Below are 12,480 nucleotides of genomic sequence, written 5' to 3'. Positions count from 1 at the left end.
TTTAGGGCAAGCCTCTAAACCTTCTCAGGAGAAAATGGAGACTCCTACTTTTCATTGGGTACCTTCAGGTTAAAATGCACATTCATATTAATGCTGAACATGGAGCCTGGCATAAGTTGTTTTTAAGCTTCTTGTTACTTCAAAGACAACCTGTGATGGGCAATGCTGAGGACACTGAGTCAGATAGCTCAGGCCTTGCCCTGACAAGGCTCACCTGGAGGCAGACATTCAATTTAAATGTACTCAAATGATTATTTAACTCCCTTTCTTTTATAACTGCTGGGGGAAGAAAGGAGGTGTCAGGAAAGGCTTTCCTTGAGGGGGTAATATTTGAGCTGTGACCTGAAGGATGAATAGGATGTAGTTGTAGCTGGTAAAGACAGCTAAATCTTTATGCCCACATTACAGATGAGGACAATAAAGGCCTGTAGTTACACAGCTGGCTGGGCAGCAGCAGGGCTTGAACCAGGTCTGAGTCCAGGGTGATGGCTATTACCTACTTAGCTACCAGGTTCTGCAGCCAGTCTGGGAGTAGAAAAGAGAACCAGCTCCTCGACTTCATTAAACTATAGGGGAAGCAGGCTTTAAATAGATAAAGGTATGTGTTCATTTAGGGACCACAGGATGCCGAGGGAAAATCTAAGCAGCAGACCCATCCTAGCCCAGAAAAAGGAATCCAAGATGTCCTCCTAGAGGTCACATTTAGCAGGGGGTGTCTGAAGGATGAAAAAATAGGGTAAGATTTCAACACAGGACTTGATGACTTTAAGGAAAAAAAAAAAAAAGTCTAGAAAACTACCAGCCTCCAGCTTCAAGGGGGTGTCACCTGCCCACAGAAAGATGGGGCTGGTATGCTGCTGCTTGTATAGGTGGTGCAATTCCAGGCCTGTCTCAGGCAGAGCCCCAAGTAATTGTATTAAAAAATAAGTTTATTGATATCTAGTCACCACTGCGGAGAACAGAGCGGGTTAAGCTCTGGAGGTCAGAGACCTGCAGTGGGAGGCAGAAGGCTCAACCTCCATCTCCCCAGTGAGAACTCCACCCCCTCCTCCCTAGGGTATAAACTGCAGTCTCCTCTTCATCCTGATTTGTCTTGCAGCCCCCACCCCCTCCAAAGTCTGGGTTGGGGAGGTGGGTCAGTTCTCTTCAAGTCAAGGCCAGGAGTTGTTAGGGGCGGGGGCGGGGGTGTGGGGTAGTGCAGGTTTCCCTCCGCAACCCACCATATTATTATGTTATATAATAAATAACATAAAATCCATGGCTTAGAAGTCGGGGTTGGGGGAAGCAGCCAGGCAGACAGCGCTGTACTGGAGAAAGGGCTGGGGGGCCCATCCAGGAGGCCTCCCCGCCCTAGAATCAGGCACTAACTAGTACAGGGGTGGGGTGCTCGTGCCCCTGCAGCAGGGAGCCGGGGTGCAGCTGGGAAGGGAAGGTGCATTGCCCTCCTCCACAGGGCTAAGGTTGGGGAGGAGGTGCAGGCAAAAGGTGCGTAGACAAGCTCGAACCCCATGGCAGATTTCAGGGAGATTTCCATCGCCCCCGCCTCTTCCGTGTAGGGAAACTTTTCCTCCTTTTGTGTGGGGGGGAGTCATGGGGTGGGAGAGGGGCAGGGGGCGGCCGGGGGGCCCCCTCCTCGCTCCTCGGGGCAATGATCACCCCCCTGGCTGCCACCACCGCCCCATCCACCACGGCCGCCACCACAGACACCGGCTCTGGGGTGACCTCCACCTTAGGGGAGGGTGGGGGCAAGATGGGCCTGGGGGGTGGGGGCGGGGGCGGGGGCAGAGGTGGGGGCAGTGGGTCAGCGGGGGTTCCTGGCAGAAGGGGCAGCAGGGCACTGAGGGCCTCGCTCAGTTTGGCCAGTCCCTGGCGCAGGGTGCCCGCCAGCTCCCGGATGGCATTGGCAGTCTCCTGCTGAGCCCGCAGGAAGTCCAGGGAGGGGTCTGGGGCCGAGGGCGGAGGCAGCGGAGGGGGTGGGGGGCTGGGGGGCGAGAGTGCCACTTGGGCTTGCTGCGGTGGCTGGGGGGGCGGGGGTGGTGGCGGCGGTGGTGGAGGGGCTGGGGGCGGTGGAGACAAGGCCAGGCGGGGCAACTGGACGGTCTGCAGGGCTGGAGGGGGCGAGGACTCACGCTCCTTGGGTGGCTGGCAGCCCCCTTCCTGGGGATTGCAGGAGGCTCTGGCCCAAGGCTCTGGGCTGCTGGAGCCCCCTTTGCTGTGGGCTGGTGTGTCTGTGGAGAGACAGATGTAGGTAAGATGGGCGGGACCTGTAACGCTGTCATGATTTCCCCTTTCCACCTCCCACCCAGCCTGGCCCCAAAGTCAGCTTTTGAAAACCTAAGTTGGATCATGCCTTGGAGCAGAAGCCCCATGACCCAGGGGGGAGAAACAATATATTTAACAATAACCTGGTGGCCGATACCAGCCTTAATGACTCAACAGGAGACCTCCAAGACTCAGTTTCCATTAAGGCTGGCATCGGCCACCAGGTTATTGTTAAATACAGTGTTTCTCCCCCCTGGGTCATTCAGAGTAAGAACCAACATTCTAGAAGGCTCTGAGCTATCCAGACAGAACCATCTCTGGCCACATCCCTGGATCCTGGGGAGAAGGGAGTGGGTAGGAGGGCCTGGAAGAAAGGAGAGGTGGCTGGAGCAGGAGAGGGGGACTTCTGGAGGAATAGGGGGTCTCTCCAACCAGGATGGCAGGATGGCAGTCTTAACTCTGGCCTGTGCCAGGTCAGCTGCAAGCCTGCGGGGCTTCCTCCACCTCTTCCCACCTGGGATGTCATTCACGCTCGTGGACATAAGAGTCTGCATGCACAGGCTCCCAGATTTCCCGAACCTCTCTCTCCAGCTGTGTACTCGCATATCCCCTCCAATAATCTCATCCAATAATGTCTCCAACTCACTTGCCGGATCTGAGCTCCTCGTTCTCCCCTATACCTGCTCCTCCCTCATCCACCCCCATCTCAGATGATGGCAGCTCCATCCTTCTAGCTGCTTGGGACAAAGTCAAAAAGTCACTCTTTCTCTTTCCCAAGACACCACTCGTGTACAAATAACCATTTGTTCAACATCTGTCTAGCTCCATGATGCCCATCCTGGTCCAACTGCCATCATCTCCCGACCTGGGACTATTCACTGGGCTCCCAGCCCCACCTCCACCCCTGAAGAGTCTGTTCTCTACCAGAAGCCCTCAAGGGTCCAACTAAAATACAGGACAGTTATGCTACAGGAAAGTAGCTACTCACAAAGGACCTCATTATCATTCATTGACATGGAATGTCCAAAATGGACAATCTTATAGACACAGAAAGTGGATTAGTGGTTGCCCAGGGCTGGGCAGAGATGGAGGGACATAGCGGGGTTGATGGCTAAGAGGTATAGGGTTCCTTTTTGGAGTGATGAAAGTTTCTAAAATGGACTGTAGGGATGGTTGTGCAAGTCTGTGAATATACTAAAAGCCCCTGAATTGTACACTTATTAAATCAGTGGGTTTATGGTCTGAAAATTCTCCCTCAATAAAGGTACAAGTGAGATCTGTCTTTTGTCTGCTCAAAACCCTCCTGTGGCTATTTTTCACAGTAAAAGCAAAGTTCTTAGGTCCCCACAATCTGCCTCCGTTGCCTCCCTAACCTCACGTCTCACTCCTTCTCTCTCTCGTTCATTTGGTTCCAGCCACATTGACCTCCGTGTAGGTCCTCATACACTTTTTGTTTGTTTGTTTAAATTTTGGCCACACTGGGTGGCATGTGGGATCTTAGTATCCCAACTAGGGATCAAACCCGTGCTCCCTGCAGTGGAAGTGTGGAGTCCCAACTGCTGGACCGCCAGCTAAGTCCCAGATCCTTATACACTGTAGACCCACTCCTGCCCCAGGGCCTTTGCACTTGCTTCTCAGTCAGCCTGGAAAAGATCTTTCCCCAGTCACCTGCCAGGCTCCCTCCCTCACCTCCTTAGGCTTCTGCTCAAACTTGGTCTTCTTGGGAAGAACATCACAACCCTCTGTCTGAAGCAGCTCTGTCCTTTTCTCTCTCCTAACCCTCCCTGATTTGTTTTATAGCACTTATCTCCACCTGGCATGGGATCGCTCTGTGTTTGTGGTCTGTCTCCTCCTCCTTATGTCAGCTCCATCAGGCAGGGCTTTGTTTTGTTCACTGCTGTTTACCCAGCGCCTAGAACAATGTCCAGCACAAAATTTTGTCTTTAATGAGAAAAGTACCGGGGCTTCCTAGGAGTCAGTACTGACTGGGCACCAGGCCCCAAGTCCTGGTAGCAACCCTCCCACAGCTCCCAGCACCCAAGGGGGACAGTCCAAGACTTGCTCTAGGGCTATAAGGTCTCAGCTTTTGCCCCTTTCTATTCCTCTTCTTTGCCTCAACCCCAGTGTACATACTGTTCCCTCCACCAGGATCACCACCCCCTCCATCCTCTTAGGTCAGGCAGCCTGGACAGGTGGGAGAGGCTGGCAGAGCACCAATAACCAGAGCTAAAGGTGGTTGGACATCTTCCTGGCCAGCCCTGAGTAAAGTGGCTAAGTTCTCCTCTTACGTTATTTCACTGAGTCCTTCCAGCCAGTCACTGGGGTAGGTGCTATCATTATTAGCCCATTTTACAGATGAGCTGACTTGAGGCCCAGAGAGGTGTCACAGAGCTGGGAAAAGAGGGCTTTGAACCTAGGTAGGTTTCAGAGCCTATGCTTTTAACCATTCCTTGGGCCGGCGCTACGGGATCCATGATGGCAAGTCTTCTTCATAAAGCACATGGGAATTGCAGCCACTTGGAAATAATATATGACTTTTTTAGTCTAGTAAAGGAAGAGCTTCCTAGACTTTTCTAGTCTAGAAAGATCCCCTGGAGGAGGGCATGGCAACCCACTCACTATTCTTGGCTGGAGAAGCCCATGGACAGAGGAGCCTGGCAGGTTACAGTCCATAGGGTCACACAGAGTCAGACACGACTGAAGTGACTGAGCACAAGCACAAAAATAACAGAAAGGGGCCCAGCCTTCACGCTCACAGGGGTTATGGGAGGACCACTAGGAGAGTTAAAAATCAGAGTTATTTGCAACCTTTGGGCCTCAGTTTCCCCACCTGTAAATGGATGCCTGTGAACACAGGACCAAGTAATCCTATAACAGAACATCTCCCCAAGGGTGCTTACAGATGTTAAGTGAATCACCATGGGTACATGGCGTAGGCCAGTGCCTGGCACAGTTAAGGTCTCAATGTTGTTACTGTTACTGCTCTTCCATTCAAATATTAGGTCACAAGATAAACGATCCTTATCTGACCTTCCAGTGTCAGAAAAGATTCCTCAGGCTGCCCCAGGCCCTGCTCCTGTCCTTTAGTCAGAGCAGTTCCTCTTTTCAGAGTTTCACACAGTGGGTAATCTCTGTGTGAGATTCTAATCAAGGATACTTTAGGCACATACCTGCCTCAGGGCCTTTGCACCTGCTGTTCCCTCCAGCTGGAGTACTCTTCCTCCAGATAGCCACTTGGTCCAGTCTCTATTCAGGTCTCTGCTCAAATTTCACCTCCAGAGAAGCCCTTCCTGACTCCTGTCTACAGCAGCCACCCCCCTCCCATTACTCACTATCCTCCTAACATGCTTTGTTTTGCCTCTTTTACCACTTCTTCGTGTAATCTGAGGGTTTGCTTTGAGGGTTACTTGTCTGTGGTTTGTCTACCATAGCTAGAATGTCAGTTTCATACGGAAAGGAAAATTGTCTTTTTCTCCCTAGTGTTCGCAGCACCTACCATGGTGCCTGTTGAATGAATGAATGAATGGAGGGGTTGCACAGCTTTTGACGTAATAAGTTTGCCATCTTTGTGCTGGTTCAATGGGGCCATTTCACAGAAACACTGACGTTTGCTTCATACTGAGGACGAGGGTCCCAAGTGATGGTGTCTTTCTCCTGCTTAAGACACTGTCTGCCTCCCAGATGCCGTCAAGATAAAATCCAAAGTCCTGACCTTTATGTACAAACCATGTGTGATCCAGTTCCTGCACACTCATTAACTCTCAGTCAATATTAATTGTCATTTTGTGTGTTGTTGTTGTGGGCTTCCCAGGTGGCTCAGCAGTAAAGAATCTGCCTGCAATGCAGGAGCCATGGGTTTGATCCCTGGGTCAGGAAGATTCCCTGGAGAAGGAAATGGCAACCCACTCCAGTGTTCTTGCCTGGGAAATCTCATGGACAGAGGAGCCTGGCAGGCTATAGTCCATGGAGTTGCCAAAGAGTTGGACTTGAATTAGCAACAAACAAAAAAAAAAACAATATGCATAAACAACATGTGTGTGTGTATATATATATATACACACACACATGGTATATATTATATCAGGCCGTCTAGTCCAGTGCATAAGTTAAGTTCACGGACTTAACTTGAGTTGGACGCAACCTGTATTCAAGTTCTTACTGCTTACTTGCTGTGTGATCTTGGGTGAGTGAATGCACCTCTTGAAATTATAATACATGATCCTGAGATGCCTTGTTGGATCACACGTCCCCTCTTTCTCTAAACCCTTCAGTGGCTCCCCACAGTACTTAAGATAAAACTGAACTCCTTATTTCAGCTTAAAAGAACTGCATGGTTTGACCTTTGCTGACCTCTCTGGCCTCATCTCAAAAATATGTTCTTTCTTCCTTCCTCTCCTCTCAGAAGGCAACATCTCTGTTTCCTAAAGTGGCCAAACTCTCTTGCCTCCAAACTATTGTACATGCTCTTCCTTCTTCTGGAACACTTTTCCAGCTCTTCTTCATTCTTACTCTGTATCGAAAGTCTGATGCCTCCTACTCCGGGAAGCCCTCCCTGACTGCCCAGGCTGGATCAGGTGCCCCCATTAGAACTCCCACCACCCAGCCCTGGCTGCTCTGAGTCATCACGGTCTATGCATGGATCTGTCTCCCCCACTGAACTGTGAGTCCAGAAGGGCAGACCCGAGGATGTCTCAGTCACACCTCTGTCCCCAACCCTTGGGGGCAGTTGCCTGGGGAATAGCTGTAGAAGAAATAATTATCCAGAGTCAAGGCTGCATGGGAAGTTTTGTACTCCACTCTCCTGGGTTCCTCTACTCTGGGCATGACCTTGGGAAAATTAGCAAACCTCCCTGAGTTTTTGATTTACAAAATGGTAAAACAGTTCCTACTTAACAGTGTTGGTAATTGTATCAGGAACTAACAAGGAGGCAATGTGCTAAGCAATTTACACATATTAGCCCATTTAATTTGCCCAGCAGCCCTGTGAGGTGGGGACAATCTTTTATTCCCATTTCACAGATGCAGAAACTGATGAGCAGTAACTTATCCCAAATGACACGGCTGAGTGGCGAAGTAGTAAGTGGAGCCCAAACTGTCTGCCTCCGGAGTCACTCCCTACACTACAATTATAGTGAAAATCGTGGGCGAGCTGATGATCCCAGCTGTGGATTTCTGGAGCCAGATCTCCTAGGTCTGGGTTCCATTCTTGTCTCTGACAGTCGCTACACCTTTCTGAACCTCAGTCTCTACAGGTGTAAAATGGGGATTATAGCAGCATGCCCTTTACATGGTTGTAGTGAGGATCTGAAGCGCCATAGAAAGGGCTCGGAACAGCGCCAGACACAAAGTAGAATTTGGTTGCTTTTGCTAAGGTGATGCTGAAGGAACTCACCCGCGCGTCGATCCTCCCTGCGATCCTCAGACAGCACATAGCGTTGGGCGCAGGCACTCGGGGCTGGCGGCTGTGAGGAGGCAGCCGCGGGGGGCTGTTCGGCCCCCGCACTAGCTCCTGATCCCGCCACACCCGGTCCCAGGATGGCAAAAATGGTCTCCTCCTCAGCGGAGAAAGCGTCCTCGGCGGCAGGCCCGGCGCCCTGCGTGGAGTGCGGCACGCGGGCCAGCTTCTCTTTGGTGCGGCGCTTGAAGTCGTTCCAGCGCTTCTGCACCTCCTGGCCCGTGCGCTTCCAGCTGGTGATGCCGTTGATCTTGGCGGCGATGCCGTCCCACACTCGCCGCCGCTCGGCCACGCTCACCCGACGGCTCTGAGCGCCGTAGAGCTGCGGGTAGTGGGCGCGCACCTCGCGGATCAGGATCTGGTTCTCTTCGAACGAGAAGCGCGGCTTGCGCAGCCGGGTGGTCTCTTCCGCTTCGCCCGCCGCGGCCGAGGCCATGGCGCCCCCCGACGCCGCCGTCCGGCCGCCTGGCGCATGGGGGGCGCCGGCGCTGCGGGCACAGGGCGCATGGGGCTGGCAAGGGGTTCAGCGGCCCCGCGCCTCCCGCCCCACCCCTGCCGCCCCGACACCGGCTCCCGGGTCCCTGGGGACAGGGTTGGGGGCGGAGGGCAGACGGAGGAGACGGGCCGCGGGGGGCCGTCAGAGTGCCTAAGAATAGATGACACCGACTGAGCGCTCGTCTCGTGCCAGGCGCGGCGCAAAGTGCCAGGCCAGGGAGTTGATGAAAATGGGGGGAGGGTCTGGAGGAGTGGAGGGAAATGAGGAAGAGCGGAAGAAGAGGGGGTGTCTGCGGCAGTTAGAGGAGAACTGGGGACATAGAAGAGTGGGAAATGCAAGGAGAATGGGAGTGTCTCGGGGGTCGATGAAACACGAGAGTGATGGGGATTAGAAGATCCTCAAAAGGAGATGCAGCAAGAAGGGGGAGAACTGGATCAGTGGAGCGCTCTGGGGGTTCGGGGGCAATCGGACGTCTGCAAGACCAGTAATAGAAGTGGTCCTTAGAAGGGCAGTCCAGAAATAATGGTGAGTTGGGGGCTCCTAAAACAGTGGAGGAGCCGGGAATATAAACTCTTAGGGATTAGGGTCTGCGGGGATTGTGGGGGCTCTGGGGATTGCCACGAATCAAGGGGAGCCCTGAGGGTTATGGGGGTGCGGGATTGGCTCGCGGGGCAACGGGGGCTAGGGGAGACTCCAGGAAGAGTGAGGGTCACGGAGGGTGGGGACCGAGTCGAGCCGCGGATCACTCACCGGCGCCGCCGCAGCCCCCGCCTGCCCGTCGGTCAAGGCTCGGGCTTCTGCGGCCTCTTCCCTCCCCCTGCCGGCTCTCTCCCTCCCCTTCTGGGCCCCGCCCCCGGCCGCCCCGCGAGCCAAGGCGCAGGCGCACCTAGCGCCGGTCGGTCCCCCAACGCCCTTAGTTGGGTTTCTCTCCCCCCGCCCTAGCGCAAGCGCAGAATTGCCCTCCACCGGCCTCCGTCAGCGGGCTGCAGTTGCGCAGGCGCAAGGTTAGCGCGGCGCTCCTTTCCCTAGCTCCCTGATACCACCAGAGCGCACGCGCAAAACCCTCGTACGCATGCGTGCCTCTTTCCCCGCTCGCCTTGGTACCCAGACTCTGTCTCCTGCGCAGGCGTAGCAATCCTTGGAGGATCAGGGAGGGACCGTGGAGAGCGATGGGACTGCACAGCTTCTCGGACAATCTTCCAGCCCACTCAACCCTCTGACTTTGTCTGTGTGTCTCTTAGAGAAAGGGGAGGGAGATGGTGCTGGTAGCGCTTCGTTTCCATGACAACTGCGTGGGTAGGGTGGGGAGCGTCAGAAAACTAGGTTTGCAGCCTCATATACCCGTCCGTGCGCGGGGCTGCTAAAAATCTGCAAACCATCTATTACCCGTAGGGGCGGGGCACCCAGGGGATATTCCGCCGCAGGCGGGTGCAGTAACCATAGTAACTCATCTACCTTCAAGCCCTGCCTGGGGGGACCCTGTCCACTTACGTCACGACTGACACGCGGGGAGGGAGATCAGAGTGAGAGCTTCTTGGCTGGTAAGGGGTGATCCCGGCACAGACATGACTTTAAGTACATGCGTGGAGGCAGAAATGAAGCTAGAACACGGGTTCTAGCTGGGAGGCAGGATGCTGGAGTTAAGTCCACGCCGAGAAATTTGTAGCTTACATCCTGCTGGAGTCCTCAAGGTCATTCAACAAACAGTGCTTCATTGATCATTCAAACAAATGTTTATTGAGCGCCTGCACAATTCTAGGTGCAGTGAATACAAATGACAAATTTTATACCTTCATGGAGTTCACTTTTTACTGGAGAGAGTGAGACACTTAGCAAAATAAAATATATAAGTGAAAAAGTGGTAAGTACTATGAAATAAATAGAAGTGGGCAAAGGGGTTGGGCAGTGTGGTGTGCATGTGTGTGTCTGTCTGTAATTTTAAAATAAGGTGGTTGGGGGAGGCCTCTCTGAGAAGGTGACATTTGAGTAGATACATGAAGGAGGTGAGGAGACAAGTGCAGTCAGAGGTAAGACTATAGCAGGAGGCTAGTGGACTGGAGAGGAGAGAGCCAGCAGGTAGGGTAGGGTGAGGAGACAGAGGTTTTCAGGGCCTTGTGGGTCACTGTAACGACTTTGGGTTTTACAGGAGATGAGAGCCATGAGCAGAGGAAGGACATGATCTGACTGGTGTTAATAGTAGAAACTGACTTTAGGGAGCATGAGTGGAAGCTGAGGCCCCATGAAGAGGTAGTGGCTCAGGTGAGAGGTAGTAGTGGCTCCAACCAAGGCAGTAGCTGCTAGGGTGAGCAGAAGTGGAATTGGGTAGAGGGAGTGAAAGAGGAGTTGAGGATGACTCTAGTGTCTTTGGCCTGAGTAACGGAAGGATGGAGCTACCAGAAGCAAAGACTGGCAAAGGGCTACAAGAGGATTAAGAGTTTAAGTGTGCCCAAGTTGAATATCAGGTTGGCAGTTGAATATTTGAGTCTGGACTTCAGGGGAGAGGTTCAGTCTTGAGACAGGAATTTAGGAGTTGTCAGTGAATAATGACATTTAAGACTGGGAGAGGTTGGCGAAGGAACAAGTGTAGATAGAAAAGAAGTCCATGGCCTTAAGGCTGGGCACTCAGATGTAGAGGGCTGGGATCAGCCAAGAAGACTGAGGAAGAGCAGTCAGGGAGTGAAAGGAGATCCAGGGTGGTCTGCTGTCCTGGAGGCCGAGTGAGAAGTGCAAATAGAGGGTTTTATGGTTCAGTCGCTAAGTCTTGTCCAATTCTTTGCAACCTGATGGGGCTGTAGCCCACCACGCTCCTGTGTCCATGGAATTTCCTAGGCAAGAATACTGGAGTGGGTTGCCATTTCCTTCTCCAGGGTATCTTCCTGACCCAGGGATCGAACCTGTGTCTCCTGCACTGGCAGGCAGGCAGATTCTTTACCACTGAGCCACCTAGGAAGTCCAAGCAAGGAGGGAAGGGTTAACGAGGCCAAATGCTGCCTAGAAGCCAAGTTCAATGAAGTCTGAGAAGCGATCGCTGGGGCTGGTGACACAGAATTCATCAGTAATCCTGGAAAGGGCAATTTTGGAGGTGTGGTGGGGGCAGGAGCTTAATTGGGTGAGTTCAAAGAGAGGTTATAGAGAGAGCCAGTGTAGATGATCCTTTCTAGAGAGGAAATGGAGTGGTATCTGGAAGGAGGCTCAGGATCTCAAGAGGTTTATTTAAGATGGGAGATGTCGCGGTATGTTTGTGTGCCTATGGGATGATCCAGAGAAGGGGAGATTGATGCTCTGGAGGAGAGAATCACAGCCTCATGTCCTTGAGTGTGCACGATGGGTGGGACTCCGGCCACAAGTAGGGGTTGGTCTAAGGGGCCTGGGCTGTGCGGCCACAATAAACGGGGAGGGGCTATATGGGCACGGAGACAGGCAGGTGTTGATGTAGTGTCAACAGTGTTGGGAACATGTTCTCTCCTGGTTCCTTCTGTTGTCTCAGTAGCGTGGGAAGGAAGGTCAGGGGTGAAAACGAGGTGCTGAAGTTCTCGGAGAGAGAGGAGAAAGCATGAAATAGTGAATGGCCTGGGAAATGGAGACAAATAGAACCAGTTACTTGAAGTCATTGGATATAAAAGTGTTGAGTCCCCATGATTGTGTGTTCTTCTCTGTTCATATTTTTTTCTGCGGGGGTACAGGCGCAGAGTGGGGTGGCAAGCTGACTTTCACCAGGGCTGGGTTTAGATGAGGTCCCACCATGTGCCCCATGAAGGATCCATGAATCAGAGGCAGCCCATGCAAGGACCTTATAAGCAACATTAAGGAGCTTGAATGAGTCAGGATGGGCAGGGTGTGATGTGTGCGTTGGAAAGAACCCCGCCGTGGTGTGGAAGGTGGGTGGGAGAGGATGAGATTATTGGCCAGAGTAAAGGGAGAAGTCGGTGGGGGGAGGGCAAAGAGGGGGTGGGAGAGCCTGGGCCAGGGCAGGGATGGTGGGAAATGAATTGGGAGACATTTGAGAGGCAGGATATGCAGAGTGTGCTGACTGTCAGGTTGGGGACAGAAAGGGAGGTGTCTAGGTGACACCCAGGTCTCCAGCTCAGGTCCCAGTTGGGCGGATGAGGTCAGTTAGGACCTGGTGAGTATAAGGTGATCTGTGGGTTTGAACTGTGTCCCCAGCTCCCCCCCACCCCGAAAAAAAAATTGAGGTCCTATATGCATAGTACATCATGAGAAACGCTGGACTGGAAGAAACACAAGCTGGAATCAAGGTTGCCAGGAG

General features: G+C 52.9%; 1 protein-coding gene across 1 annotated transcript; it reads right to left on the bottom strand.

Moving 5' to 3' along the window:
* Positions 1-908: 908 nt before the first annotated feature.
* On the bottom strand, positions 909-9,040 carry MYPOP (Myb related transcription factor, partner of profilin). The gene is made up of 3 exons (XM_070387484.1): positions 8,964-9,040; positions 7,655-8,205; positions 909-2,228 (listed from the first exon to the last, which is right to left on the bottom strand). Exons 2-3 carry the CDS (start codon positions 8,151-8,153, stop codon positions 1,519-1,521), a joined length of 1,209 nt encoding a protein of 402 aa, XP_070243585.1. The 5' UTR covers positions 8,154-8,205; positions 8,964-9,040; the 3' UTR covers positions 909-1,518.
* Positions 9,041-12,480: the final 3,440 nt, after the last annotated feature.

Source organism: Bos mutus, chromosome 18 (genome assembly GCF_027580195.1).
Source record: "Bos mutus isolate GX-2022 chromosome 18, NWIPB_WYAK_1.1, whole genome shotgun sequence".
Taxonomy (NCBI): domain Eukaryota; kingdom Metazoa; phylum Chordata; class Mammalia; order Artiodactyla; family Bovidae; genus Bos; species Bos mutus.
Note: the sequence above shows the minus strand (reverse complement) of the source record. Positions and strands in the feature narration are given on the sequence as shown.